Source organism: Gobius niger (assembly GCF_951799975.1).
Source record: "Gobius niger genome assembly, chromosome: 7".
Taxonomy (NCBI): Eukaryota; Metazoa; Chordata; class Actinopteri; order Gobiiformes; family Gobiidae; genus Gobius; species Gobius niger.
Window position 1 is genome coordinate 25,388,560 of NC_136858.1, and position 25,389 is coordinate 25,413,948.

General features: G+C 41.3%; 1 protein-coding gene across 1 annotated transcript in view; it reads left to right on the forward strand.

Moving 5' to 3' along the window:
* The first annotated feature begins 259 nt into the window (after positions 1-259).
* Positions 260-25,389, forward strand: part of itga9 (integrin, alpha 9) — a 96,543-nt gene continuing 71,413 nt past the window's right edge. Inside the window, exons 1-10 of the mRNA XM_079559716.1 lie at positions 260-799; positions 979-1,106; positions 3,716-3,822; positions 8,186-8,309; positions 10,034-10,101; positions 13,774-13,903; positions 14,010-14,095; positions 15,081-15,143; positions 16,527-16,664; positions 17,231-17,336. Of these exons, the coding sequence (XP_079415842.1) occupies positions 606-799; positions 979-1,106; positions 3,716-3,822; positions 8,186-8,309; positions 10,034-10,101; positions 13,774-13,903; positions 14,010-14,095; positions 15,081-15,143; positions 16,527-16,664; positions 17,231-17,336 (1,144 nt within the window). The 5' untranslated portion in view covers positions 260-605. The remainder of the gene's footprint in view (positions 800-978; positions 1,107-3,715; positions 3,823-8,185; positions 8,310-10,033; positions 10,102-13,773; positions 13,904-14,009; positions 14,096-15,080; positions 15,144-16,526; positions 16,665-17,230; positions 17,337-25,389) is intronic.

Here is a 25,389-nt window from a genome sequence, read left to right on the forward strand (position 1 = left end):
ATGAGGCTACACAGAAGGTACATTGATATGAGTCCTCCCTTTATTAACGTTAGGGGGCAGCAGTGCGCACCCATCTCTGTTTTGGTGAATCAAGCTCCTGCAGCTACAACTGAAACGTGATGCTCGCGCCTCCAAAACCATTCTCGTCTCTGAGCGGTCACCGCGCTGTCCACGCGCACACCAGACAAACAATATCCTTATGAGCCTTTCAAAACAAAACCCCACTGGACTCCGCAGCGCTTAACCCTCATACTCCAGGTCTTACTGTGGTGCCTCGCGCGTCGTATTTCCTCTGCCGCCCCGCCTTCTCTGCGCCAGCTTTCCTCTCCTGACCACATTTATCTCTCCACGACAGGGAGCCTGCGAGCAACAACTTTCTGACACAGAATGGAGAGGAGCTGACGCACCGTTATTACCGGACCGTTCACTTTAACTCACAAGGCTTCACTCATGCCTTTTGAACCGACAAACGGCGTGACATCAGAGCTGTTTCTGCAACTTTATCTACTTTGAAAAAAAGAAAGAAAAAAAGTTTTGGCAGCTTGAGGAACTGTTTTCTTGCTTTTCGTCTTTTTTTGGGGGACACTTTGACCGCGCTATTACGCATGACGCGCAAAGGGATGGCTACACATCGGAAACTTCGCAAAGCGGGGATGCAGCATGTTTTCTACGTTTGTCTCTCCTTTTCGGTGGTTTTTTCTTATAATATAGACCTCGAACATCCTTTGGTGTTCCGCGGACCCAACTCTAGTTTCTTTGGCTATTCTGTTTTGGAGCACTATCATGACAGCACACGATGGTAAGTCGCAGATCAGTCAGTAAATCCACTTAAAATGTGCTGCTTGCTTTTCAGTCTTTCTAAGTATAGTAGAAGCCCAGTGAACATTGAACTGTTCACTGTTATTGCTGGCATTGTAAATAGTTCTCATGCAAAGTCTTGGAGTGGAACATCTGAGTGAGTTGTCCTTTCTCCCGCAGGGTAATAGTAGGGGCTCCGCGGGCGAACTCAACCTACAGTAGTTCTGTGCAGTCTCCCGGAGCCGTGTACAAGTGTCGGGTTCACAGCAACCCCGAGCGTCGCTGCACTGAGATGGACATGGGCCGAGGTCAGTCCCCTCTGCATCCTCTTACGCGCACACAATCACATACACACACACACTGCAGTGACTTCAGACGAGCTGTCACCAATTTCCAGCAGGAACCTCCCTCCTCCTCTCCTATGTCCACTTCTGCTCACACGTGTCCTCCCCAAGCATCTGTTTTGTTTTATCTGAAGAATACAGCCTTATATTGCCCAATACACTGCCACTGTTGTTCTATTAAACAAGCGCAGCAATAACCACATGTACAAGACAAGAAGCTTCTGTGAACCTAGGACTGTAAATATTATGATAATTATGATTTATGCTTTTGCTAATACTTTCCAAACACGTGTGCCATAAAGCTGTTTGGGTCCACTCCCCCCCCCCTTAAAGCCCTGTTCCTATGGCCCATGTGGGGAGAGCCAGCGTGTTGATGGTTTCACTATATTAACCACCCAGTCAGTGTGCCACTAAAACGCACATGTCATTAAAGCGCACTCGGTCATGCGCCATAGAGCAGAGGAGCTGAACTGTGATGGACCTCAGGGAAAACTGTGACAAGGAAACAGACAGCCACATGCCATTGCACTATGTCAGAGCAAGAATGAGAAGAAAACACAGAAGATAGAATGGAATAAAGCAACAGCAGTGACACAAATGTAGCTTTTAAATCCTGTTCTTCCAGCGACACAAAATCATGAAACTCTGGTGGTCTAAAGTGCCATGTTAACATTTTGATTTGGTGTTAAACATCTTCCATCCAAATCAGTGCAGGTCAGGTTTAAATCATTTGTGTCATAGGCCCAGTTGTCTCATATGTGACGTATATAAGTTGTACACACAGAAAAGTTGCAATACCTGGTCTTTTCAATGTCTATGTTCTTGCCACAGTGCCAAATTGTGGGTCAAGGCTAACTCTCCTGCATTTTACAGTGCTTTCAGCTTGCTCCTTCGTTGACCTCACTTACTGTCTTTGTGGGACCGCAGCTTGTCCCTTCACCCAAACACGATTATCATGCATAAAAATGTCAAAAGTGCACGTCGGGATCTTTCAATCTGTGGTGCTTTGTGGGTAACCGAGAAGCCTTACAACTCAAAGGTTTCTCATAGTATCTTTCTTGACCTGTTTAGCGATAATATCTTGGGATTTTTGCTCAAGTAAAATGATACAGAACTGCTCCATTTCTGTCCAAACCGATCTCTCATTCATTATCTTGTGCTTATGGCCCAGTTTCCTGTTTGTGCTTTGAACAACTCTTATCGCTCTTTTTGTGACAGTTTCTGAGAACAGATAAGGCAGAGAGCGCGCACATGTGGCTAATTCTGCTATTTAAAGCCGTGCCATTGGATCAGCTGTGGTTATTTATCATGTGTGGTTATCATATTGCACAGTAGTGTTAAGAGATATGTCAGCGTTTGAGACAGCGGTGGTAAACACGTCTTCATGTCTTTATGCTACTGCCCTGAATGCATCAAATCACGGGTTCTCAAAGTAGTTATCTCTGGTTACTATTCATGGTTCTGAAGTGGTCTTGTCCTACTTTATACATCGACCCTGGGTTGGACCGGGTTTCGGCCTCTCAGAGAATCACAAACTTTATACAAATTGATCAAAAGACACAGCACAGGGAAAGCAGAGGCTGATTAACCTCCTACCCCCCCACCTAAACCGAGTGTATGTTCTCCTGTTCGGCTTTACCCAAGTACATAAGTTCACAGCCTATAGGCCAGAGTAATGCTTCATTTGAAAGGCCTACAAATCGGATCTTAACTGATCTTTTTCCTTGCGTTGTTGCCGTAACTCTTTTCACTGTCTTTTTCATCTCATTTTTGCCTCGATTTTGTTTAGTTTTTGACACATTTTTGTTGCTTTTTCGTTGCACTTTTGAGGCTTTCTTTGGTCAGTTTTTGATACTTTTAGGTTGCTTTGCCTTTAAGGCAGGGCTATGGGATAAAATCTCTATCAGGATATAAAAATAAATATCAGGATAACGACAATGGACAAGCTACTTCAACATTCCAGCCTTACGCCTATTGGGAAGATTAATGCAAAGATATTTCATTCTTTATATTAAAGCGCCATACTAATCTCCTCAAAAATATGATCTACTCAAGAAATTTACATCCTTTGTTTCATTTTCCTTTTTAAGCACCTGCCCCTGTTTCCTACACAGTCAGTGTTTATGCTGCTCTGATGGAACTGAGCATAACATGAATTATATCGTGTCCACAACGATATAGAATATTACAACGATATTCAAAAATGATATCGCGATCACGATATGCGATACAATGTGACCCAACCCTAGTTTATATCCTTGTTTTCATCGCCTTTTTGTCATTATTTATATGCTTTCTTCAAGAAGCATTTAGATTTGGGTAAAGCCAAACTGAAGAAAATGTGCTCGGTTCACGTGGGGATTAAGAGGTTAAGAAATGTCAGAATCGCTGAACCTCCCAGTCCAGGTGCACACTTTTGAAAACATTTGCTTCAATAGAAAACTCCTAGATGACTTGGAGCTTGCCGGCACTTTTCTCAGTTTGTCAGTCAATGAAACAACAAAAGCCGAAGTTGTCCTCGTTCCTCGTTGTCGGCGACTCAGTGTGTGTAAGCTGCTCCTTTTGTCGTTCAGGAAACAGACCCAGAGAGTCGTGTGGGAAGACGTGCCAAGGCGACCGGGACGACGAATGGATGGGGGTCAGCCTGGCTCGGCAGGACAAAACCAACGGCAAAATCCTGGTGGGTTCATGAACACGGCCACTCAAGACACTGTAAAAACCAAAAAGTGTGGCTACTGTCAAACTAACAATTGCATTTTCACTTGCTCTTTGTGCTTTAACCTAGAGTTTATGGTGCATAGTGAGTGATTTTCAATTACTTTACTTTATAGCACTGTAATGAATTTATATTGTCTGTTTTGTTACTGTGTTTGAATATGCAGCTGCAGCAATGTCATTTCCTGAGAAGAAATTAATAAAGGATCCGTCTGTTTAGTTAGAGGTCAGAAGTTGTCCCCAAACAGAAGTATCGTTTACATAATTTTAAGGGAATTTATTAATCTATATAGTGATTCAAATGAATGACACTTAATTGGTTTATTTTCAGAGTCCTCAGTGATTTGGGGCTATTTTATATAAACTAACTTGTTGAGCACACCCATTAAAGCAGAATGATTATCCCAACATCATTGTAGCAAATGTTCTGGCCTAAACCACACTGTAAAACCACAGCTGCTCTCCCCATCTGACTGAGCATTCATTCTGTTCCTTGTTTTCAGTCTCTAAACTTGATCTAACAAGTGCAAACTTTGACTGATTTTTCTTCTTTGAAGCCAAAATATCTTCTAAGTTCAGAGTTTGGAAAGTGCTTTGTTGTTAAATAAGGAAAAAAAAAAAGAACATCTGCGGCATGTTTTGCATTGAGAGAGTCACGGTTTGTCAGAACTGGATTGACATTTACACTGTAAAAAGAGTTGCATTAGCAGAAATCAAAGGTATCTGGTGGTGTTAATCCCGGAGCTGCTTTGGCGGGTGTTTGCTCAGAGATCAGAGTTCAGTGGGCAAAGTTTGTTTGGTCTTCAGCCTCGCGGTGGTGGTCCCACATTAAAGCTTAACCTGGCTCCCATGCAGTGAAAAGAGAGATGTAAGAGCCTGGCAGGTCAGACTCAGGGCTACAATGCACAAAGGTGGATATATACTTGCTGGAGTTATAGATAAAGTCATAGCCAGATTCAAATGTTTTGTTATAACACAAGATAATGTTCATGTTACTATACTAGTGAAATGTGCTCATTGTTTCTGCTAATACTACATGTGAAATTATTGATTTATACCTTTACACTTTATATATGTTACTCAGGTCCAGATAATAATCTTCTGTTTTGTTAGTTTTGTCATTTTGACTTGAGCTGATTGTGAGTCATTCATAAAACCATATCTGCTGCTCTTAGTGATACTGTATATCACAGTGCTAAAAACAGCCCTCTGTTATTTAATAAATGTCCTGATCTTTATTTGCCCTTTTCACTGTTCACTATTTTCTGTATTTTCCATTTTAGTGGAATTTTCTGGCACTCCTTCCGGCCCATTTGCTCTTGGCCTTTTGTAACCTGTCACTCAAACCATGTTGGATGTGTCAGTCCAGTGAATATGAGTTGTGTGCAAGACTTTCTCAGACGAAGGGGCTTAACTCTATGGAAGTGTAGAAAGTGTCAAGTTCTTAAGCCTTGTGGTTTTAGTGTTGCAGATGTTTTGCCACATTTGTCAGTAACTACTGATCCTTTAGCAGCAGGTTGAATGTTGTAACAGTAGGGTGGGCCTTACCTTGTAATAGGTTTGACCCATCTTTATTCTAAAAAGCTGCTTTCAATTGCCCCCCATCTCCGAACTATGGGCCCATAATAATGTTTTGTCATATGAACACGCTCTATTGTACAACAGCTGAGTTTTCTCTGTGGACAGACCCCGTAGTCCATGTGTCACTGTATTCTAATGTTTCGAATGGCGTCACGTTTCGCTGCAGCGGGCGAGCGGGAAGGCTGCCTGGCAGATGTTGCACAGTGGTGATTTAATCTATGGGACCTGTTTGTAACTAGTGAGGTCTTTAACGGGGCAGAACGTGACATGCGCACATCCTTATATGGTCATCCACTGTTAGAGAAGGAGAAAAACGAAAAGACTACTTCAGTGTCGGAGAGATCTTTACTGAAAGTCAGCCTCTGTAGTGCAGAGACCAGAGGCGCTCCTGTTGTTTTTGTCATTTGTTAAATTGTATTATGTAGACTATAGACGGAAGGGCTCACTTATCCAAAACAATCTATTGCTGCTTCCAAAAAGCATAACCAAATGCAACAGTAGGGAGAAAATGTGATTGTAAATTTAAGACAAGGTTCCTAATGCTATTAACACTGACTCTCACTGCTGCTACTGCTGTATTTCTGTTTCTACCATTTCTACAACTACTAATTTACTTCCACTATTTCTACTGATCCTCAGCCAGTGTCTTTGCCTCGCAGCTTATTCTGGCAGGAGAGAATCTTCCCTCACTTGCCTGTGTATAATGGTGAACTCACCTGTGCGAGCCTCTCAGCAGGTCTTCCTGAAGGAGAGTGTCTGATCACAAGGCAATGACAGCGTACTGCAGGACTTGGCCTAAAGATCTTTAAATGTCTACAGTCAACAGATGCTATATGAAATGGATTTAGGGTTATGCATACAGGAGGTAATGAACATGAAATTGGCCATAAGACAAGGCACCATGTAGGCATTTTCAGGTTGGTGAAATGCCAACCCGAGAGGAGCTCGGAGTAGAGTCGCTGCTTCTTCACGTCGAAAGGAGCCAGCTGAGATGGCTCGGGCATCTGTTCCGGATGCCTCCTGGTCGCCTCCCTCGGGAGGTGTTCCAGGCATGTCCTATTGGGAGGAGGCCTTGTGGAAGGCCCAGGACACACTGGACGGACTATGTCTCTGAGCTGGCCTGGTGTCGCCTCGAGGTTCCCCCAGAACAGCTGTAGGAGATGTGCGCGAAGTCTGGGCATCTCTGCTCAGACTGCTGCCTCCGCGACCCAGCCCCGGATAAAGCAGAAGTGCAGAGTCAAAATCTGGAGAGATAGTCATACTGTATAGCTGTTCAAGTCTTTTCTCTAACATACTTATTCCTATTATTGGTCAGTCGCTTCAGTGAGTGATAGGTCAATTTAACTTATCACAGTGAAGTATAAACTTTTAGAAGTAACTACTTTAGTTATGTATTTAAAAGATAAAAAGTAAAGAAAAAAGCAATATTACATTGTTGGTTCATCCCTCACCCCGTGCTTCTATAGCTAGGGCTCTGTTAGTCACCATCAAACCTTTACTGCTGCTGCTCATGCTCCTCTAACTGCTGCTGAAGTCCTACTCCTATTGCTGCTTTGTTTTGCTTTTATTAGCCATGTATATGAATGATAAATTTGGTATTTCCTTAAACTATACCATACAAAAGGCAACACCACCATTAATCATTTTTATTGCCTCATATCTACTCCATCTGATGTTATGTGCACCCACAGCCTCTCTGGTTCATTTGGCTTGGCTGGGTTTATGTGTGAAGGGAGGGGGGCCTGTTGGGGTTAAACAATTCAAGGGGAAATTAAGTGAACTCTGAGTGAGAGGAGCGTCCCAGAGCCACAGGGAGCCACACCACAATCCTCCAGGGCAGCCAGATATTACCACACATACACACTTATCCAGTCCACTGTCCCAAACCGCCCCTATGTGTCCATGTTATCAAACCAATGTCATGTTTGGTTTTGCAGAACATTTTAGATAGAAGTATTTCAGTTATTTAACCAGTAATATAATAAATCAGCGTGAGATCTTGTTTTTTATTATCATAGAGTTTTTAAATCTAAAGCCAAATGATGGGTCAAAAGGTTTTCTCCCATTATTCCAAGGCAAGCTTTTGGTGGCTCTAAAACTCCTCCATAATGATTCAGTTTGAGTGGTAATAACTGTCTTTGAGGGTGCGATTGCGAGAATGGCCTTTGAAACATGTTGACTCTCACAACAAGCCTAATACGAAAATGATCCGTTTACTATCTATCTTCACTTATTAAAAGTTAGAGCTGAGTTCTTCACACCACAGACCACGCAGGGCCCTTACGGTCAGGACTGGCTGCTCTTTAATTGCCCCCCTTTTTTATTGACGCTGATGACAGACGCACAGACACCCTGACTCCATCCTGGTGCAAGAGACAGTCACCAGTTCACCACTGCCTCCAGCCCCTGCACTGTTTGTGCACTGTGTCAATGAGGTTTTCCCATATCTGTGGATGTTCAGACAGTTGTTTCTTGTTGTCCCCACAAGAAAGTCTTTATCCCCGATGTCAGACGATGCTTCGGGGAAAATGTTGACCAAAAAACATCCTTGTTGTGGTGAGTGTTTGGGCTTCAAATACAATGGTCAAAGGCAAAGCCGAGGAAGTGCATTTGTGCATTTCTTCCAGTTTACTCTCTAAGCCCAATCTTTCTCTGTATATTTAGGTGTTAGGTGAAGAGAATTCAAGAAAATTCCCTCTAAAAATGTAATATTCTAGCTTTTCTTTTTACGTTTTTCTCCCTCACAGGCCTGCGCTCACCGGTGGAAAAATGTCTACTACGACTCGGAGCACATCCTGCCTCATGGATACTGCTCCATCATCTCCCCCAATCTACAGGGCAAGACCAGGCCGCTCATTCCCTGCTACGAAGGTAAACACACTGCGCTCGGCCTATCACATCAGTCAGCAGCATATACACAGTAGAACAAATGGTCATACGTTTCTGTAGCTGGATTATACAGAAATCTGTGCAGGCCAAACATCTAGAGACACTCTAGATATTTTTATCCATGTCATGGAGGCCAAAACATACAAAACAGTTAAGATACAGGAAATTGCCTTCAAGGAATCAAGCCTCATAGAGTCTTTCAGATGGTTAGAATAAACGGGATGGAAATTGTTCACCAGGAAAAGCATCTTATGCAAAAATCAATCACTGCTTTCCACTTTGACACTGATAAACAACCGGCTCTTTGAGGACCACCAGAAGAAATGGGTGAAACATTCAGCAAATTGTCAGAGCCAGGACTCGAACCCAAGATGCCGCAAGTGAAGACTGTTTTGCGCAGGCTTAACCACTAGACTATCAGACAGAATATCTAGCTGTTTTTTTTTTTTATTCTTTACCATAGAACAGCAAAAGCCAAAGCAAAAGTGCATGCATTCTCATACTTTTTAAAGGGTTGTAAAGCAGGTAAGTAGCGTCATTTCACTATAAAAGAAAGCATGAAAGAAGCATCCCATCCTGGTAATAATCATCCTCCTGGCTCCTGTGTTGTGGTTAGCATTTGTCATGATCACGTGACGTCTACAGTCAGCACAGCGTTACCGTCAGCAGCAGCCCCACATGCCTTTGGTCTGGCACTGAATCCGAGTAGCAGTTTGAAACCCTTGTGGGGTCTTTCTCGAGTCCACACTCTGGCAGAAGCAGCATCATAATTTGAGCGACGTCTCTACCTTAAAGTGTTGAGTAATTTAGTAATTCGCATGGGGCGCACATTTTTGTTCAGTCTAACACCTTTTAGTGAGCAGCTTGATAAGGAACAGTCGTTTTTCCATCATTCGCTGCCAAAATCTTCCTGCTATCCAAAGAATGTTTCTGTTTTGGATCGACTAAACGAGAGCCATTTGCACTACAGGTTGCCTTCCCTTCTAGAGATTTTATAGCATTATTAGCCTGTGATGTATGTGCAGAAGATCGTCTTATAGCTGACTCATATAAAAGCTTGTGCATATGTTTCAGCCTTTATTTTCAGCCTAATTGTTCCCCACGGTCAGGATCTTACTTCATCTCGTGACTCGTTGTTGGCTGCTATAGAGAAGCCAGACAGAGTTCGTAAAGGGCCTGTGTTTACAATGCATTTTGCCCAAATCCAAACTCAATATTTTTGTAACATGAGAACTCTGTGCCCCCCGCCGCCAGAGTCAGGGAGCTTGTTGAATGTGGTGGTTCCCAAACGGTTGGATGGGGAACAGTTTGAAGGCTTTATCTGGTGGTTTTTGAAAGTTCATGTCCTGAAGTATTTTAATATACAATAGGTTTTTATTTCTGTTTACATTCTTTGGTACCTTGTTTACATGTCTTCAGTCATTCTGATTTTCTACCTTGTTTAATAACTGCTCACTTCATTAGGTCTTGTTGGTTTAAGTACTATTTAGACAGAGTTGTGCTGGGTTTGACCTGATTCAGTTTGTATTTGGTTTTAGAGTTTGTCTGGTGTAGACCCGGTTGCACCCCAGTCTGTCTGCCTGTGCCCCTGGATCCGCTGGATGAGACTGGGACTTGAGTAGCTCCATATGGAATGCAGGAAAAACTCCAGTAAACGCTGGCGCGAGCACACAGTGAAATAATTTGTGGTTTGTTTTTTCTTACAGACTATAAGCAGAAATATGGGGAAGAGCACGGCTCATGCCAAGCCGGGATAGCTGGCGTATTCACCGAGGTCAGTTACAATCCTTGTTCATCTTCATAATCTCTGTAATGCTCTGTGACTCTCTATAACTCGTCTGCTATATTACCTTATAAAGCAGACATGTTAATGCAACGACAAGTTTCTTCTTCCTAAACACTCAAAGTTACATTACTCCTGACCTGATCTTTTGAATCTGGTCCATTAGATTAGGACTTCAGAGAACCCTGGTATCACTGCACTGGACCACTGATAATTGTGGTGTGCGTTTCCATAGAAAGAGGAAGGCTCTGAGACCCCCGGTGTTTCCACAGATAAAGAAAATACAGTCTCTTCCTGTTCTGTTTCTGACGTCTGCTGTGCCTCACTCAGCCATGACATCACCTCATTCTGTGTTGGACCCTCATTTCCTCTTTACAGCACCAGTGTATAAACTGTATGTTTTTAGTGAGAGGACGGTCAAACATGTGTCAGTTTAAAGCAGAGGCTTTGTTTAAGTTCTAGTCCAAAACAATGGTGCATTATTATCTTTTTGTGCTAAAATGCTGACATGGCTCTATACTGTAAAGTCATGCCATCACATTGGCTTAAAGGAATAGGCCACAGTTTTTACATACTGAGATATGTTCTTACCTCACTTTAGCCAAGTTAATATATCCCCGTCTGGTCTTTGTCCGTGCGCTCTGCAAGGCAAACGGAGCACATACGCAGCCTCTCCCACATGTCACATAGCTCCAAAAAAGCTCACGATAGAAGCTACCAAGCTCCTCCACGTGTTCCCTATTTAAATAAAGTTACGTGAAGTGTTTTCATGCTAAGTATATTTACACAGAAATGTAACGTGTCGATTTTATAAGCAGATAAAAAGGGGTACTATATTGTGAGGCGTAATGATACGAGGAGTAAAACGTCCGCGCAGTAACTCCTAAAGACTTCCCCCCGCTCACTTCCGTCAATAACCTTTAGGAGTTACTGCGCCTATTCCTTTAATATAAAAACGACTACAATGCTCAATCTCACGGGCAGAGAAACCTTATACACCTTGATCCAACTAGTGTCTTAAAACAAACGAATAAAGAGAAATGAACCAAATGACTTTGAATCTCCAAACATTTAGGTACTGTAAATATAGCGTTTAGATGAAACTAAATGATTAATTTCTGAAAGATACTAGAGAATAAGTCAAAAACACAAATTAATCTGATCATTTTTACTAAAAACCTCTCTCTTGGTTTTACTGCAGTAGTTTTTATTTGATAGCCTGGAGAATGATGCATGTATTTTTAAGCCATTTGGACATGTTGTTTTCTATAGATTACCATTGTAATTCGTTCCTCATGTTGTCTGTGTGCACCACTGGACCTCTCTATGTCTCAGGTTCCAGTTACACTCAATTTGAGGCATATTGTATGGTACAGGGGACTGTGAAATGGCTTTAAATGAATCCTCAAACGACGCAGAGCAGCTTTTAGGTTAATCGGTTCCCATTTGGCGTAAGTGATAAGTGCACGGCATGGGGACCCAGGCAGGAATATGAAACACAGGCATTTGTAAAGGGTATGTTAGTGCAACTCAGTGTAAAATAGAAACGTTTATACGGTGTTTCCACAAGCTTCTGCAATGTAAAAGATGCAAAAAAAATCTAGTGTGGCATTCATTTTTCACCAAGATCTTGTATTGATGAAGGGAGAGTGTGTCCACGTCACAAAGATTCTCAATGGGGTTAAGATCTGGACTCTGTGGATCCATCTTATGCTCCTGGCATTGTCATCTTGGAAAATGCCTGTGCCATCAGGGAAGAAAAAATCAATTGAAGGAATAAACTGGTAACCTGGAACCCTGACCAACAGGACTATTGCCCTGAACATGCACCACAATTCCCTTGTCCATTGCACGCTTTTATTTTGTCTTTGTTTAATGGTGACAATGAATAAATCACGTTCAGAGCATTTTTAATATTTAGGTAAGCACAAAACAAAACAAAAATCTGTCTCCTTAAGGATTTATCATGTTTGAAACCTTCTAATACTCTCATTTACAGTGGGGAAAAAAAGTATTTGGTCAGTTTCACATAGACATTCTATTGGATTTTGGCCAAATACTTTTTTTCCCCACTGTAGACCTCTACGATATTGCATTTCATATATCCTCTAAAGTGTTCATTCTTGGTGTTATTTAAAATGTACTCTTCATCGTGCAGTTCTAATTTAAAATTCTGAGAAAAGAGGAAGAGTAAATAACACCATTTAGGAGCCCGTTGAGCGTGCGTTTTCACAGATGGGGTACGTGACGTCAGCATCGATCTGGTAAAGCATTTGAGGACACCCCCCTCTGAAAGAATGTGAGGAATCCAAGTGAAAACGAAGGCCAACTGTTCAAATGTCTTCTCCTCTGTCTCTCATACGGCCACCGCTGCCCAGATGTACGGACGCTGCTGCTGCTGTGTTTGTTTTCCATGTTAATTGCTTCTATATGGCAACCTCCACAAAACAGCAACAAAATGTGTGAACATGTCGTTTTATAGCACGAAGATCAGAGCGGAGTCCTGATAACATCAAAGCAGGCGGCTCAAGCAGGAATGCCCATCTGGATTGGGATAAGACGGCAGTGCAGACGTGCCGCATAGTTAGAGGATAAATGCTCTGTTTTATATCTTAAAAATGATAATTCACTTATTTACCTTTGACAGTAGCTTAACTTCAATATTTTAGTTGTCTGAATAAAAAAAACTTGAAATTGTTCTTTTCAATTAACATAAAATAATTAGGCAGAAAAAGGTTTAGGCACATAGTAATTAACTCCATCCCAACTGTGAAATACGGGGTGGCAGCATCATGCTGTGGGGTTGTTTTGCTGCAGGATGGACTGGTGCACTTCACAAAACAGATGACATCATGAAGAAAGAACACTATGTGGAAATATTGGAGCATCTCAAGACATCAGCCAGGAAGTTAAAGTTTGGGGGGGTCTTCCAAATGGACAATGACCCAATGCAACTGCCAAACTGGTTACAAAGTGGCTTAAGGATAACAAAGTCAATGTTTTGAAATGGTCATCACAAAGTCCTGACCTCAATCCAGTTGAAAATGTATGGGCAGAGCTGAAAAGGCATGTGAACACAAGGTGGCCTACAAATGTGGCTCAGTGACACCAGTTCTGTTTGGTGGAATGGACCAAAATTCCTGCCAACTATTGTGAGAAGCTTGTGGAAGGAAATCCAAAACGTTTGACACAAGTTTTACAGTTTAAAGGCAATGCTTCCAAATATTAATGAAATGTATGTAATCGTTTGGGTTTTGCAAAAAGTAATATAAAATCGTGTAGAAAGTTTTATCTCTCATTCTTGTGGTGTTTAGCAAATAGAAATAATTTAGAAAATGCTAATTGACCTAAAGAAGTCAAATTTAATTCTGGTTTCATGTCAGACAGTGAGAAAAAAATGCATCTGTGTCTTTTTATATAGTGTACGGTTCTCACTGTTTACATGCCTGTAGTGTATTTTGATGCCTCTCAGACTTTTCTATACTTTATCTCCATCATGTGTGCCATCTGGACTTGTGGTTAAGGGCAGATAGTGCAAACCAGACTGCGGGCGTTGGTTAACCATGGCGTCACCCAGCACTGTGTTTCCCTTTTACTGCAGCGGGTTTTCGCCTCACGCAGCTCTGACCAAAGCGTTATTATTTTTTTACATCGGTGTTTCAGGAGCTGGTGGTGATGGGGGCGCCGGGGTCGTACTACTGGACCGGGACGATCAAAGTGTACAATCTGACCTCTGACAGCTTCTACAGCCCAAACCAGGAAGAAGTGGACTCTCACAGATACAGCTACCTGGGTGAGAGTGAATGCACGGACGTCTTTGTTTTGATCGTAAATCTGGCGTGGATTGTGTTGAAAGGAACTGTCCTGCTGCTCACTGACTGTGCGCACTGTGTCTTCAGGCTACGCTGTGACCGCGGGACACTTCTCCTCTCACAATGTGATAGACGTTGCGGCAGGGGCGCCCCAGCACAGCGGCAGCGGAAAAGTACGAACATCCTCTACTCCAGTCTTTTCTCCTTGAAGGCCCCCTGTTCATGCTGTAGGCAGACCACCCCCAGGTCCAAAACTAAATGTATCAAAACATCAAAATTACAGCCTGTAAGCATTTATTTCAAACCAAAATTGGAGTGTTTATTCACTTCAGTCATATTTAATGATTTTAAGCCATTTAAATTGCTTCAATAATGTCACTTTAGACCTGACCCTCTGATCAGACAAAGCTCTGGATGTTGGGAACCTTTGCTCTACTCTATTCTAGTTCATCTTTGTAGTGGAAGTTTCCAAAAGTGTCATCCAGACTGGGTTGTTTGAGGAGATTGAAAGGACTGACACTGACTCAACTCAAGAAATTGTGTTTGATGAAACATTTTGGAAACTTCTTCTACAATTAAGGTCCTTTATGAAACTAAGCCTCCATGTTTTACTTATCAGACTGGTGTCTCCACTTGTGTATAAATAAATGCACACAATAACATGTTTGTGATGTTAAAAAGTGTTACAGAGTAGAGAATATATACAGTACTTCCTACTTAGTACAACATTTTGCTTTGCACTCTGCACCAAAGTCCATGTGACAAATCTGTCATTTCAGCATTTCCGTCCATTTCCCTCTTGTGTTGATTTATTTAATGCTAAAAACAATGTTGTCAAACATCCACACAGATTAATAAAATGTTGATACGTCAACAGTCAAACAGCTGTTCCCAGGTTTTCCTCAATGAGCTCTTGTGGCTTTAAGAAGTGTTTCATTTCCCCCTTTGGAAAGAGTTGCCTGAAGACATACTAAAGAATACAGCTCACATGTTTGCTCCTCTGTCACATCAAATATGAACTTTGCTTTATATCCTGCTTGCTTCGAAGTATAAGCGTAAAAGAAAATACCAATAGAACATTTTTTCATACTGTAGTAACTAACTTTCGAACAACTGCTTAAAGGCATGCGTGATAATCATGTGTTTTGTCTTGTGCAGGTTTACATTTTCAAAATCGATGGTGGCTCTTTGGTGAAGACCTTTCAAGCCTCAGGGAAAATGGTAGGATGTGGTCATGTGTTGTTCCTGTCCTGGTTCTGATCAGTGGACACATTGGACTGAGGCAAAGTCCTGCTAACGCTAACATGACCAAGCCAAGGGTGCTCTGTGTTTATTGCCGCCCGCTGTGGGGATTATGTGGTCGATTTATTCAGATGCAAAGCAAAAACACGACTGCAATTATCGTGTTGTTAGAAGTGCACTGTTTATGTCTACATTAAGTGTTTGGATAGTGCAGGGTAGAAAACGGCTTGCGAGGAAAGCGGGACCAGAGGTAGCTAATGCTTTCCATTCAAAGTAAACAAAGGGAAGTCGGAGTGGCTGAAAGGTAAAAGTTGTGCAAATATTCATTAAATTTGGGGGGCGGTATTAAAGTGGGAGTAAATCCGGTCGGATTTTGCAACGTGTCAGTCACGCCCCAAGTCCAGCAAATTATCTCACCCACCTGACGATGTGGGGCAAGTATGAGGTGGTGTAGATAATCTCTCAAATGTACAGGAGTTTTCCATTGCACAAAGAATCTCCCCAAGCTGTCATCTGTACTGGGTTGTTCTTGTGTTGAGGACACTTCACCTCGAGAGGCTTCGTCAGCAACTAAAGATCTCTTCATAGTAGGCTGCTCTTATACTGTTCCAGTAGGGAGGTGGTACCTTGTTAGTGGCACCACCCATGTTTACTGTTAAAAGCTGCTACGAAAAGAGAATAAACGCCAGGAACCTTCTTTATAACAAAGTAAACCCCTCCCTACTTGAACAGAATAAGTCCAACCTGCTGTGAAGAGATCAACAGTTGCTGATGATGCTTCTTAAGGTAAAAGGCAAAAAGAGAAGTGTTACATTTTCCCCCGTTTTACACAAATCATAAAGCTTCTCAACTTCATTTGAAAGCTAAGGCCTACAAAAGCGATCGGAACCTTTCTGTCACATTGTCACCACGTTTTTGTCATAATTTTGTTGCTTTTTTGTTGCTTTTTTGATGTGTTTTTGACACAGTTTTTGTTGCTTTTTGTGGCTTTTTAGTGCTTTTTCATCACATTTTTTCATTGCTTTTTTGTCATATTTTTGCCACGTTTTTTTGTGTTTTTGTTGCTTTTCTGGCACATTTTTTGTCGCTCCTTTGTCACTTTTTTGTTGCGTTGTGTTGCCTTGCTTTTGTTGCAATTTTGATGTTTTTTTATTTATTCATTTTTTTAAGATTTTAGATTTGGGTAATGCCACCTTGAGAAAATGTGTTTGGTTAAAGTGTGGGGTTAAGGGGTTAAGTTCCCATTATCTTAGTGATTTTTACTTTCTGACCAACATTGTAATCAACAACATTGTCAGTCTTGCCGATTTAATTTGTAAGTAACAAAATGGTAGCAATCTCACCTGTCGCTTCGTCTCTCAGATGGGCTCGTACTTCGGCTCCTCTTTATGCGCGGTGGATCTGAACCGGGACGGCTTGTCGGACCTGCTGGTGGGGGCGCCCATGCACAGCCAGCTCCGGGACGAGGGCCAAGTGACTGTGTACCTCAGCAAAGGCAACGTGAGTGAAGAAGACCATAACAAAAGACCAGATTTATGCCTCTTAAGTGTCTCATTCCCGAACGCACATATAAATAGACCTGTGTGCAATGTTCTTCTTTTGCACTCGCTCTGTTTATTTCTGAGCTTAACTTACAGCGTTTACAATGTATTATTGTGGGGTATCAATGTATGAAATCCGGGTTTATTAAATATGTGTGAAAACCTGCTGAACCCGCTGCATGTTACTATTGTGTAAATCTCAGATACACACACCGGCCTCAGCGCAGTGTTGATTTTTCGCACACGCTCTGTTTATTTCTGATCTTAACTCATAGCGTGTCAACGGCGCACACAGTGAAGCGGTGGGATTACTCCTCCTGCCAAGACCGAAAGCTTCTGTTTTTTACCTTTATTTGTGATTTAGAGGCTGTTTGGATGTTTGGATCACGGCCAAGTATCTGTTCAGGACCACAGGAATTTGAGATAAATCAGATAAAAGCTGCGTCGTTTTCTTTGTGCGGCCCGAGAGCGGTCCAATTGTCGTCTTTCATCTGTCGACATTGTTTTTCCTGCTTCTGTTTTCAGGGCGTGATGGAGGAGGCCGGCGTGTTGACCGGAGACAGTGCGTACAATGCACACTTTGGGGAGAGCATCGCGGCGATCGGGGACATAGACGATGATGGTTATCAAGGTCAGGCCTATTCATAGTGATGTGCAACAGCGAGGAGCGTTAATGCATTTCTGGCTATTTAAAAACTTAGTCAGTAATGGGTCGATGATACGGCTGCACAACAGACAAAAACAAAACCGCACTTCAGTTTTACTCATCATTTTGTACATTTGATTCAATTTTTATCTTTAACTTGATACTTAATTTATTTTTAAAGTGATGTTGTGGCACAATTTGTTAAATAAATAAATAAAAAAAAATCAATAATAATTGTAATGGGCCATTCTGGTGTCAATAGAGTTAACACTGGTTTGGATTGAGCGACAATGTATGTGAACGCTTTGGGATTTCTCACATTTCTGCCTAAATTGGTCATAAAATGTGGTCTGATCTTTATCAAAATCATGAGAATGAATAAACAGTGTCTGCTTAAACTAAAATCCCCCAAACAATTAAATGTTATCATATTTTTATTGGCCATCACATGTAAACATTCACAGGACAGGGAGGAAAAAGTAAGTGAACCCAGGATCAGAAGCTGTTTAAAGGTCCTATATCATGCAAAATCGACTTTTTGGTGATTTTAGCCATGTTGTTATGCTATTTCCTCATCAAAAACACCCCCAGAGTGGCTTGTGGCTTCATTCACGCAGCTCCCAGTAATCCTCCTGAATCCTGCTCTCTGAGCAGCTGCTCCTCCCTCTCCTCGTGAACGACTGAGTGTTCAGTTGTGTCGTAACAGCGGAACGGAAGTGCTCGATGTCTGTAATGTAATGTCTTAATTCTATGCTTACGGCCTAATTTTAATTTGTAAAACAGCGTTTTCATTATTTCTGTCGTAAGAGAGAAACAAAGAGTAAAAAAAAAAAAAAAAAAAAAAAAAAAAAAGGAAGTGCCTGAAGTGCTTCCAGGTCAGCTGTGGCCAAAACAAACACATCGCGTCTGAACAGATCAGTCATGTTTGCGCTGCAGCTGTGAAGATGGAGCTCGTTACCTACTCTTGACACATCTGTTCTTCATTCTTAACTAACGATCATGTCACGGAGAAAAAGAAGCGCGTTTGGCTACGAGGACGAGGAGTTTATATTCAACCCTTTTCAAGAAGAGGCCACTCGTCTAGCTGTTTTTTTCTCCGGGATTCAGCGACTATCAGCCAAAATGGTGTTTTTCTGTGACTGTCTCTGATGGATGTTTGGGGAACCTTCGCCAGAACCAAAGTGGATTAACTTTTATAACCAACGCGAGTCCCACAATGTAAACAGCGATGGACCAGAGCGGTGAGTCAATCCAAACGCGGGTTAGCTTGTGTGTTAGCATATTAGCATGTGTGTTAGCCATTTATGAAGCTGTGTTGCAGATGTCAACTCCGTATAACTGCATCGTGAAGTGACTTCACTTATTGCTGTTTATTTATATTACGGTAAAGTTGTATGCGCGGAGAGAGGGGGCGGAGTTAACTGAATCGAAGCGTTGTGTCTTCCTGGTTCGAAAAATACCTCCAGAAAACACTTATATTTATCACAAAAATGAGTGCTCCATAATGGTAGAGGTACAATATATCATATAAATGCCTATACTTAACTTTGGAATGGCTAAAATAGCATGATATAGCTCCTTTAATACAAGGGTTCACTTACTTATTCCACGCTGTTGTGAATGTCTCAGGTCACACATGACGTTGTGTGTTCCTCCCAAACTACTCAACTTTTGGTTAATCAGTCCACAGTACATTTTTCAAGTATTGCTGTGGAGCATCCAAGTGCTCTTTCACAAACCAAAGTTGAATAGTTTAGGATGAACACACAACATCATGTGTGGAGGAAAAATGGAACAGCACATAAACATCAAAACCCTATGCTCACTGTGAAGCAGGGTGCAGGGAAAATCATGGGATGGGGCTGTTTTGTTGCCTCAGGGCCTGGACAACGTGATCTCATCATTAAAAAAGTAATTCACAGATTTATCAAGATATTTTGCAGAAAAACCTGAGACATTCGCAAAAACATGCATGGAAAAAGTGGAGTAAATTCCAAAACATTCACATACATTTTCCTCCCACTGTAACGTTATACATCAATCTCCTTCTGAGTTCTTCTGTACTTGACTGAGGTACAGAAAAAAAAGAGATCCAGGCTTTATGGGTTTTGAGTGCTCTCTCCTGAACATTAATCACTGAGTTTGGTTTTCAGTGGTTTATCTTTATGGCTTGATAGAAACAAGTCCCAGGAGGAATAGCTCTGGAGTGATGATGCGTTTGAGTTATTTACCTTTCTGCAGTTGTGTCTCTAAACATTGGACAGTGAGACAGCTCATTTTCCCCCCTGAACTTTTCTTTTGCACAGCACCATACATTTTACATCCCCTAAAGTTAACCTTATGCATATTTTGGCAAACAGACGTACAATTATCACCATGTGACGCATTGATACTGGCAGCTGCACTGTAGATAATGAGATAGTGTCTTGTTCAGTGATACAGTTTCCATAATCTTGTTATCAGTTTAGACTGTGGCGTAAATAATACCAACATTGTACTCAAAACCACCAGCTCTCATAGTATTTCTTAAATATTATCCTCTATATGAGAGCTTCTCAAATGTGAGACACCAAGTACCAAATCATTAAATAGTTGACATGCCAAGTAAAACCAGGCCTAGATCCTGACCAAAGCAGGACAAAACTGGGTCTACAAGAGTCCACAATTTACTTACGTTAGGCTAAATGTATTTATGTCTAAACCAGAGATGTGTTACCAAAGCATACATTTAAAACATATATATGATAAAGTGTAAAATTGCAAATGACCCTGAGTACCAAGGGTTGCAACAACAACAACACAATGCTAAATCTACAACTATTTCTACTACTATTACTACTACTGCTATTACTACTAAATACAAGCATGTAGAGAACCAGTGAATAAGAATTTTCTCGTGAACTGTTTAATGTTAAATGCATTTCATTTTGCTGTCATTGTGAGCTGAGATCATTTAGGCCAATGGGATTGTTTGGATCCATGGTTTGTGCAAACAAAAGCTTAATCATTATTCACTTTTGTTGTTGAGGCTTGATCTTGGAAAATATTGTTTTCTCTCATTTTGGACGTCACAAATCAAAACTTCAAGTGATGGGAAATCAAAACAACAGCTAAAAAAAACAAATAAAAACTTCTTGTTGTCATCATCTTACCCTTGACGGTCATAAGCATTAACGCCAGATTAGCCTCAGCTCTGTTTCCCAGCTTTGATGCTTAAGAAAATTGACAGTATTATATTATTATATTGTATGTGTATGTTCCTTTGCTTACAAATATTTGCTCTGCATCCCACCCACTAATGTTATGCCAGCAGTCTGGTGCAATGCCCAGTCTAAAGTCCGCACATAAGTACACATATGTGTTGGACACGTGTCTTTCTGGATTAGCCAAATACTCGGGCTTGGCTTCATCTGCGAGTTGTGCTCCAGCGCCTGCAGCCTGGCACAGCGTGCGGCGTCTGTGCAGAAAGATGGCAGCTGCAAGATATAATTCACCATGAAATATGTCACTCTCTCAACGCTACGAGAGGCCAGTTATTTGCTGAGTGAAGTGTATTTACGACTCAACTGGTTGCTAGTGAGAGGTGGCAATGAATTGTCATGTAAGCTCTTATCAAAAGACATAAGAAAAAAAAGAAAAACAGCAGTCATTTGTGATTTTTAAAGTACGAGATGTTGTAAATATGGTGTAAGAGTAGACGTTGTAGGGCTGTCTGTGTGTTTGTGTGTACTTGGATGGTTGGATACAATGTATACTGTATTAACTCTTGGGGAGAAAAGCAAAAGCTAGTGTAAGCATTTTTTTCTTCTTTAACTAAACCAAGTGCACATTAGTTTTGGAGAGTAAAAGTTTGATTAATGAACTGGAAACTGAAAGTATCTTATATCTTATATATTTACACAAGACTAAGCCACGGCTACCTCTATTATAGCTGTTCTAAAACCATATTAAAGGGACTATACTGAGTTTAAAAATGTTAAAATTAAGTATTTTCCTCCCCCTACATGTCCCAGCCATGTCCTAATGTGTAGAATGAGCCCAGACCTGTTCACCACAACTGTCTCTAAAATCCTGCACTGTCACTCAAAAAGTTGTTACTTCGGGTCCGAATTGCCGTCATGCACGAGCTTAATATAGAAGGTGCAGTTACACGTATGACCTGAGTGAGTGCAGCACGCCAAGGCACGCTGGAGGAGCAAACTGATCTTAAATGGTCATTTATTGATGTTAATCTAATCCAAATATGCCGCCCAAGAGAGCAGATCCACAAGTGGAAGTAAACCATGAGTTGGAAGAAATCAAGAGATCGCTAAACTCTATGTCAAAGGACATCTTCACCCTGACGCAGCAGCAAGCTAAGATAGTGACGCTGTTGGATGAGGTGAAGAGCCTAAAAGTACTTCTTTCGGAGAAGAACGAGGTCATATGTGGGCTAGAGAGAAGAATTGATGACTTGGAACAGTATACGCGAGTTGACGAAGTAATTATCAATGGATTGGAAACAAAGCACCGAAGTTACGCCCGAGTAGCTGCAGCTGGCACCGGTCGCGCTATGGAGGGGGAAAACGCACCGGCAGAGGAGCTACAAACATTGGAGCGACAAGTGGAAACTTTTCTCGCAACAAAGGATATCACCATTGACACGAAGGATATATCGGCTTGTCACCTGCTTCCCAATAAGCAAAAGAGTGCCACACCAGCTATCGTAGTTCGCTTTGCGAATAGAAAACGCAAAGATGAACTACTACGGCAGGCGCGCAGGCTAAAGGGAAGCGGCGTGTACATTAACGAACACCTTACCAAAAAGAATGCAAATATTGCGAGGCAAGCGAGGAGTTTGTGGAAACAAAAGAAGATACAGGCGACATGGACCAGAAGTGGCCGTGTTCTTGTGCGAACAAATGGGACGCCAGAAGAATCAAAGGTGATCACGGTAAGGGAAACACAAGATTTGGAACAGTTCAAGTAACTCTAATTACAGACTGTATGAGATACTATTCCATACCGTCGATCAGACCAATTACTGCGACATGACTTTTCATGATAAGAACATCAGTATTCTCTCTGCAAAAATCGTCTATGAACTTCATGAAGATATATTTTCTTTTATGGACATGAGGCCTATCGTTTGGACTTGTAGAGCATTTAGTTTATTATACGTGCCCTACTTTTTCTTTTGTCACATTAGTCTATACTCCAAAAATGGCAGTATATGAAGATAATACAATACTGCATCTTGGTGACGAGATAGGTGATGCAAATTATAGCAAGTACTAGCTGAGACCCGGCCTTCGGCCGGGCCTCGCTAGTCTCCACATTTGATATTCAGAGATTGTGAGTGATTACAAAGAAATGTCCAACCCGTCACACAGTTCAGCTGTAGACCAGTGACCCATTCCAAAAACTATGGCCACTACAAATGAGTAAAGAATGAAGGCTCAAAAAAATTTCAAACAAACTGCAATTGGAGTGTTTGATGCACCCGTGCTCCTCTCTTATAAAGTACGACAATATTTTCGCTAAACTCGGGGAACAGGATTCAAGAGACAGTGGAATAATTATGGATACATTTCATGGGTTCAGCTCTAACGGTTTGGTTCACGGTGCAGGACCGGTGGTTTGGTGCATCTCGGTAGTGTACAATAAAAAAAAAAATGAGTAGGTTTTGAACTGAAATAGCCTAATGATCGTTGTCAGACAGTATTTATAACCTTACAATAAAATTGGCAATGCTTTCAAAGCTGCTTTAGAATAAAATGTACCTCTGGGCTCACAATACGTGAAAGCAAAATAGAAAACAAATGGTACAGCAGCAAAGTAAAAAAAAAAAGAAAAAAAACTACGCAGTGCAGGCCATGCGCGCTTTAAGTGGTTTCATTTTCGCTTTTACTCACACGGAGGATAAATCAGTCGGAGCAGCGCGTTTGATTAGAGGCTCGTGTTTGAGCAGGTTTTGGGCACGCACGCACACACACACACACACACACACACACGCCCACACACGCACACATCGCCCTGTTTGGATGCACGCGCACACATACATACACACGCACACGAACACACACACACATCGCCCTGTTTGGATGCGCGCACACGCACGGCAGTCAGATCTCGTCCACTCGCGTTTGTGTGACAGCGGGTTGTCCTCGGACAGCAGCACCGCGGTCCATATGGACCTGTGGCCAATGACCGCGGCCGGTGGGACCGTCACGTGGGGGCCGGCCGCGGATGTACCACGCACACACTCAGTACTGTCGCCAGGAGTACTGTCGCCAGGCTTCCTGGTGTTCCCAAACAGTCTCCCATCCCAGTCCTAACCAGGCACTTCCCTGCTTAGCTTCAAAGTCGGTATGGGAAATAAACATGGCGGCGCCCAGGCGGCGGCCATTGAGATTGCGTTTTCTATAATAGATGACATTGAAAGAGATATAGATCCAGAAAAATATTTGTGTTATCAGCCTAACTGTCACTATTATACTGAAGAACAGTTTAAGAGTCGAGTGAATATGAAACATGCTTTTTCTGTAGTACATCTAAATAGTAGAAGTCTGTGGAGTAATTTTTCAAAAATTCAAGATTTTTTGAACTCACTTCCAAAATTTAGTGTTGTAGCTGTTTCGGAAACATGGTTGGACGAAGACAAATTAGCAAATGTAGAACTAATGGGATATCAAATGTTTGCAATGAATAGAAAAGATAGGAGAGGAGGTGGAGTCGCTCTTTACGTGGACTCTGGTTTGCAATGCAATATAATAGCTAGTATGTCAACAACTATTGAAAATATATTAGAGTGTGTCACTGTTGAGATCCACATGGAAAAACAAAAGAATATAACCGTTTGCTGTATATATAGAACACCTGGATCACCATTGGATATTTTTAATGAGTTTGTAAGAAATACGTTAGATTCTAATGGAAATAAGACAAACATTGTCTGTGGTGACTTTAATGTTGACCTGCTTAATCCAGGTGGACATAAGAAGACCACAGACTTTATTAATACCTTTTATAATAGTACATTATTCCCAGTGATAGTAAAGCCAACAAGAATAACAACCACGTCAGCAACATTAATTGATAATATATTTACAAATGAAATAGGTAGAATTGACGGAGGTATTTTAATGACAGATATTAGTGACCACCTGCCTGTTTTTGCATGTTTTCAACATGTGTTTAAACCACCATCAGGTCCAACTACCTACTCAAGAACAGTGAGACATAGAACACCTGATGCAATTGAAACACTGCAAATGGAATTAAACAAGTGCAACTGGGATGAGATTTATGGCTATGAAAATCCAAATGAAGCTTATGGTATTTTTTTAGAAAGATTACTAGAAATCTACAACAAATGCTGCCCATTGAAAACGATCACATTCAAATGCAATAGGCAGAAACCATGGTTTACTAAAGGAATTATAAAGTCTTGCAAGAAGAAAAATTTGCTATACAGGAAATTTCTACAGTCCAGAACACGAGATGCTGAAAGTAAATACAAAATATACAAGAATAAACTAGTCAATGTAATCAGAAATAGTAAGAAAGATTACTACACACAATTGTTGATACGACATAGACAAAACATTCAGGGAACATGGAAAGTGTTAAATGATTTAATACACAAAAAACAAAGCAATAATGATAGTGTTAATTACTTTAATAAAGACAACCACACAATACGTCGCACGGAAGAAATAGTTAAAGAGTTTAATGATTATTTCGTAAATATAGGCTATAATTTAGCAAAGAAAATTGTACCCATTCCAAATAATGGAATTGAAATTGGGGTTACATATGAAAGATCAAATTCATTCTTTCTAAATCCAACTAATAAAGATGAAATATTGAAAATTGTGAAAGACTGCAAAAATAAGAAGTCAGTGGATAATGATGGGTTTGATATGTTTATAGTTAAAAATATTATTGGAAATGTAATTCACCCATTTACATATATTTGTAATCAATCCTTTAAAACTGGTATTTTTCCAAATCAAATGAAAATATCAAAAGTTCTCCCGTTGTACAAAGGTGGTGA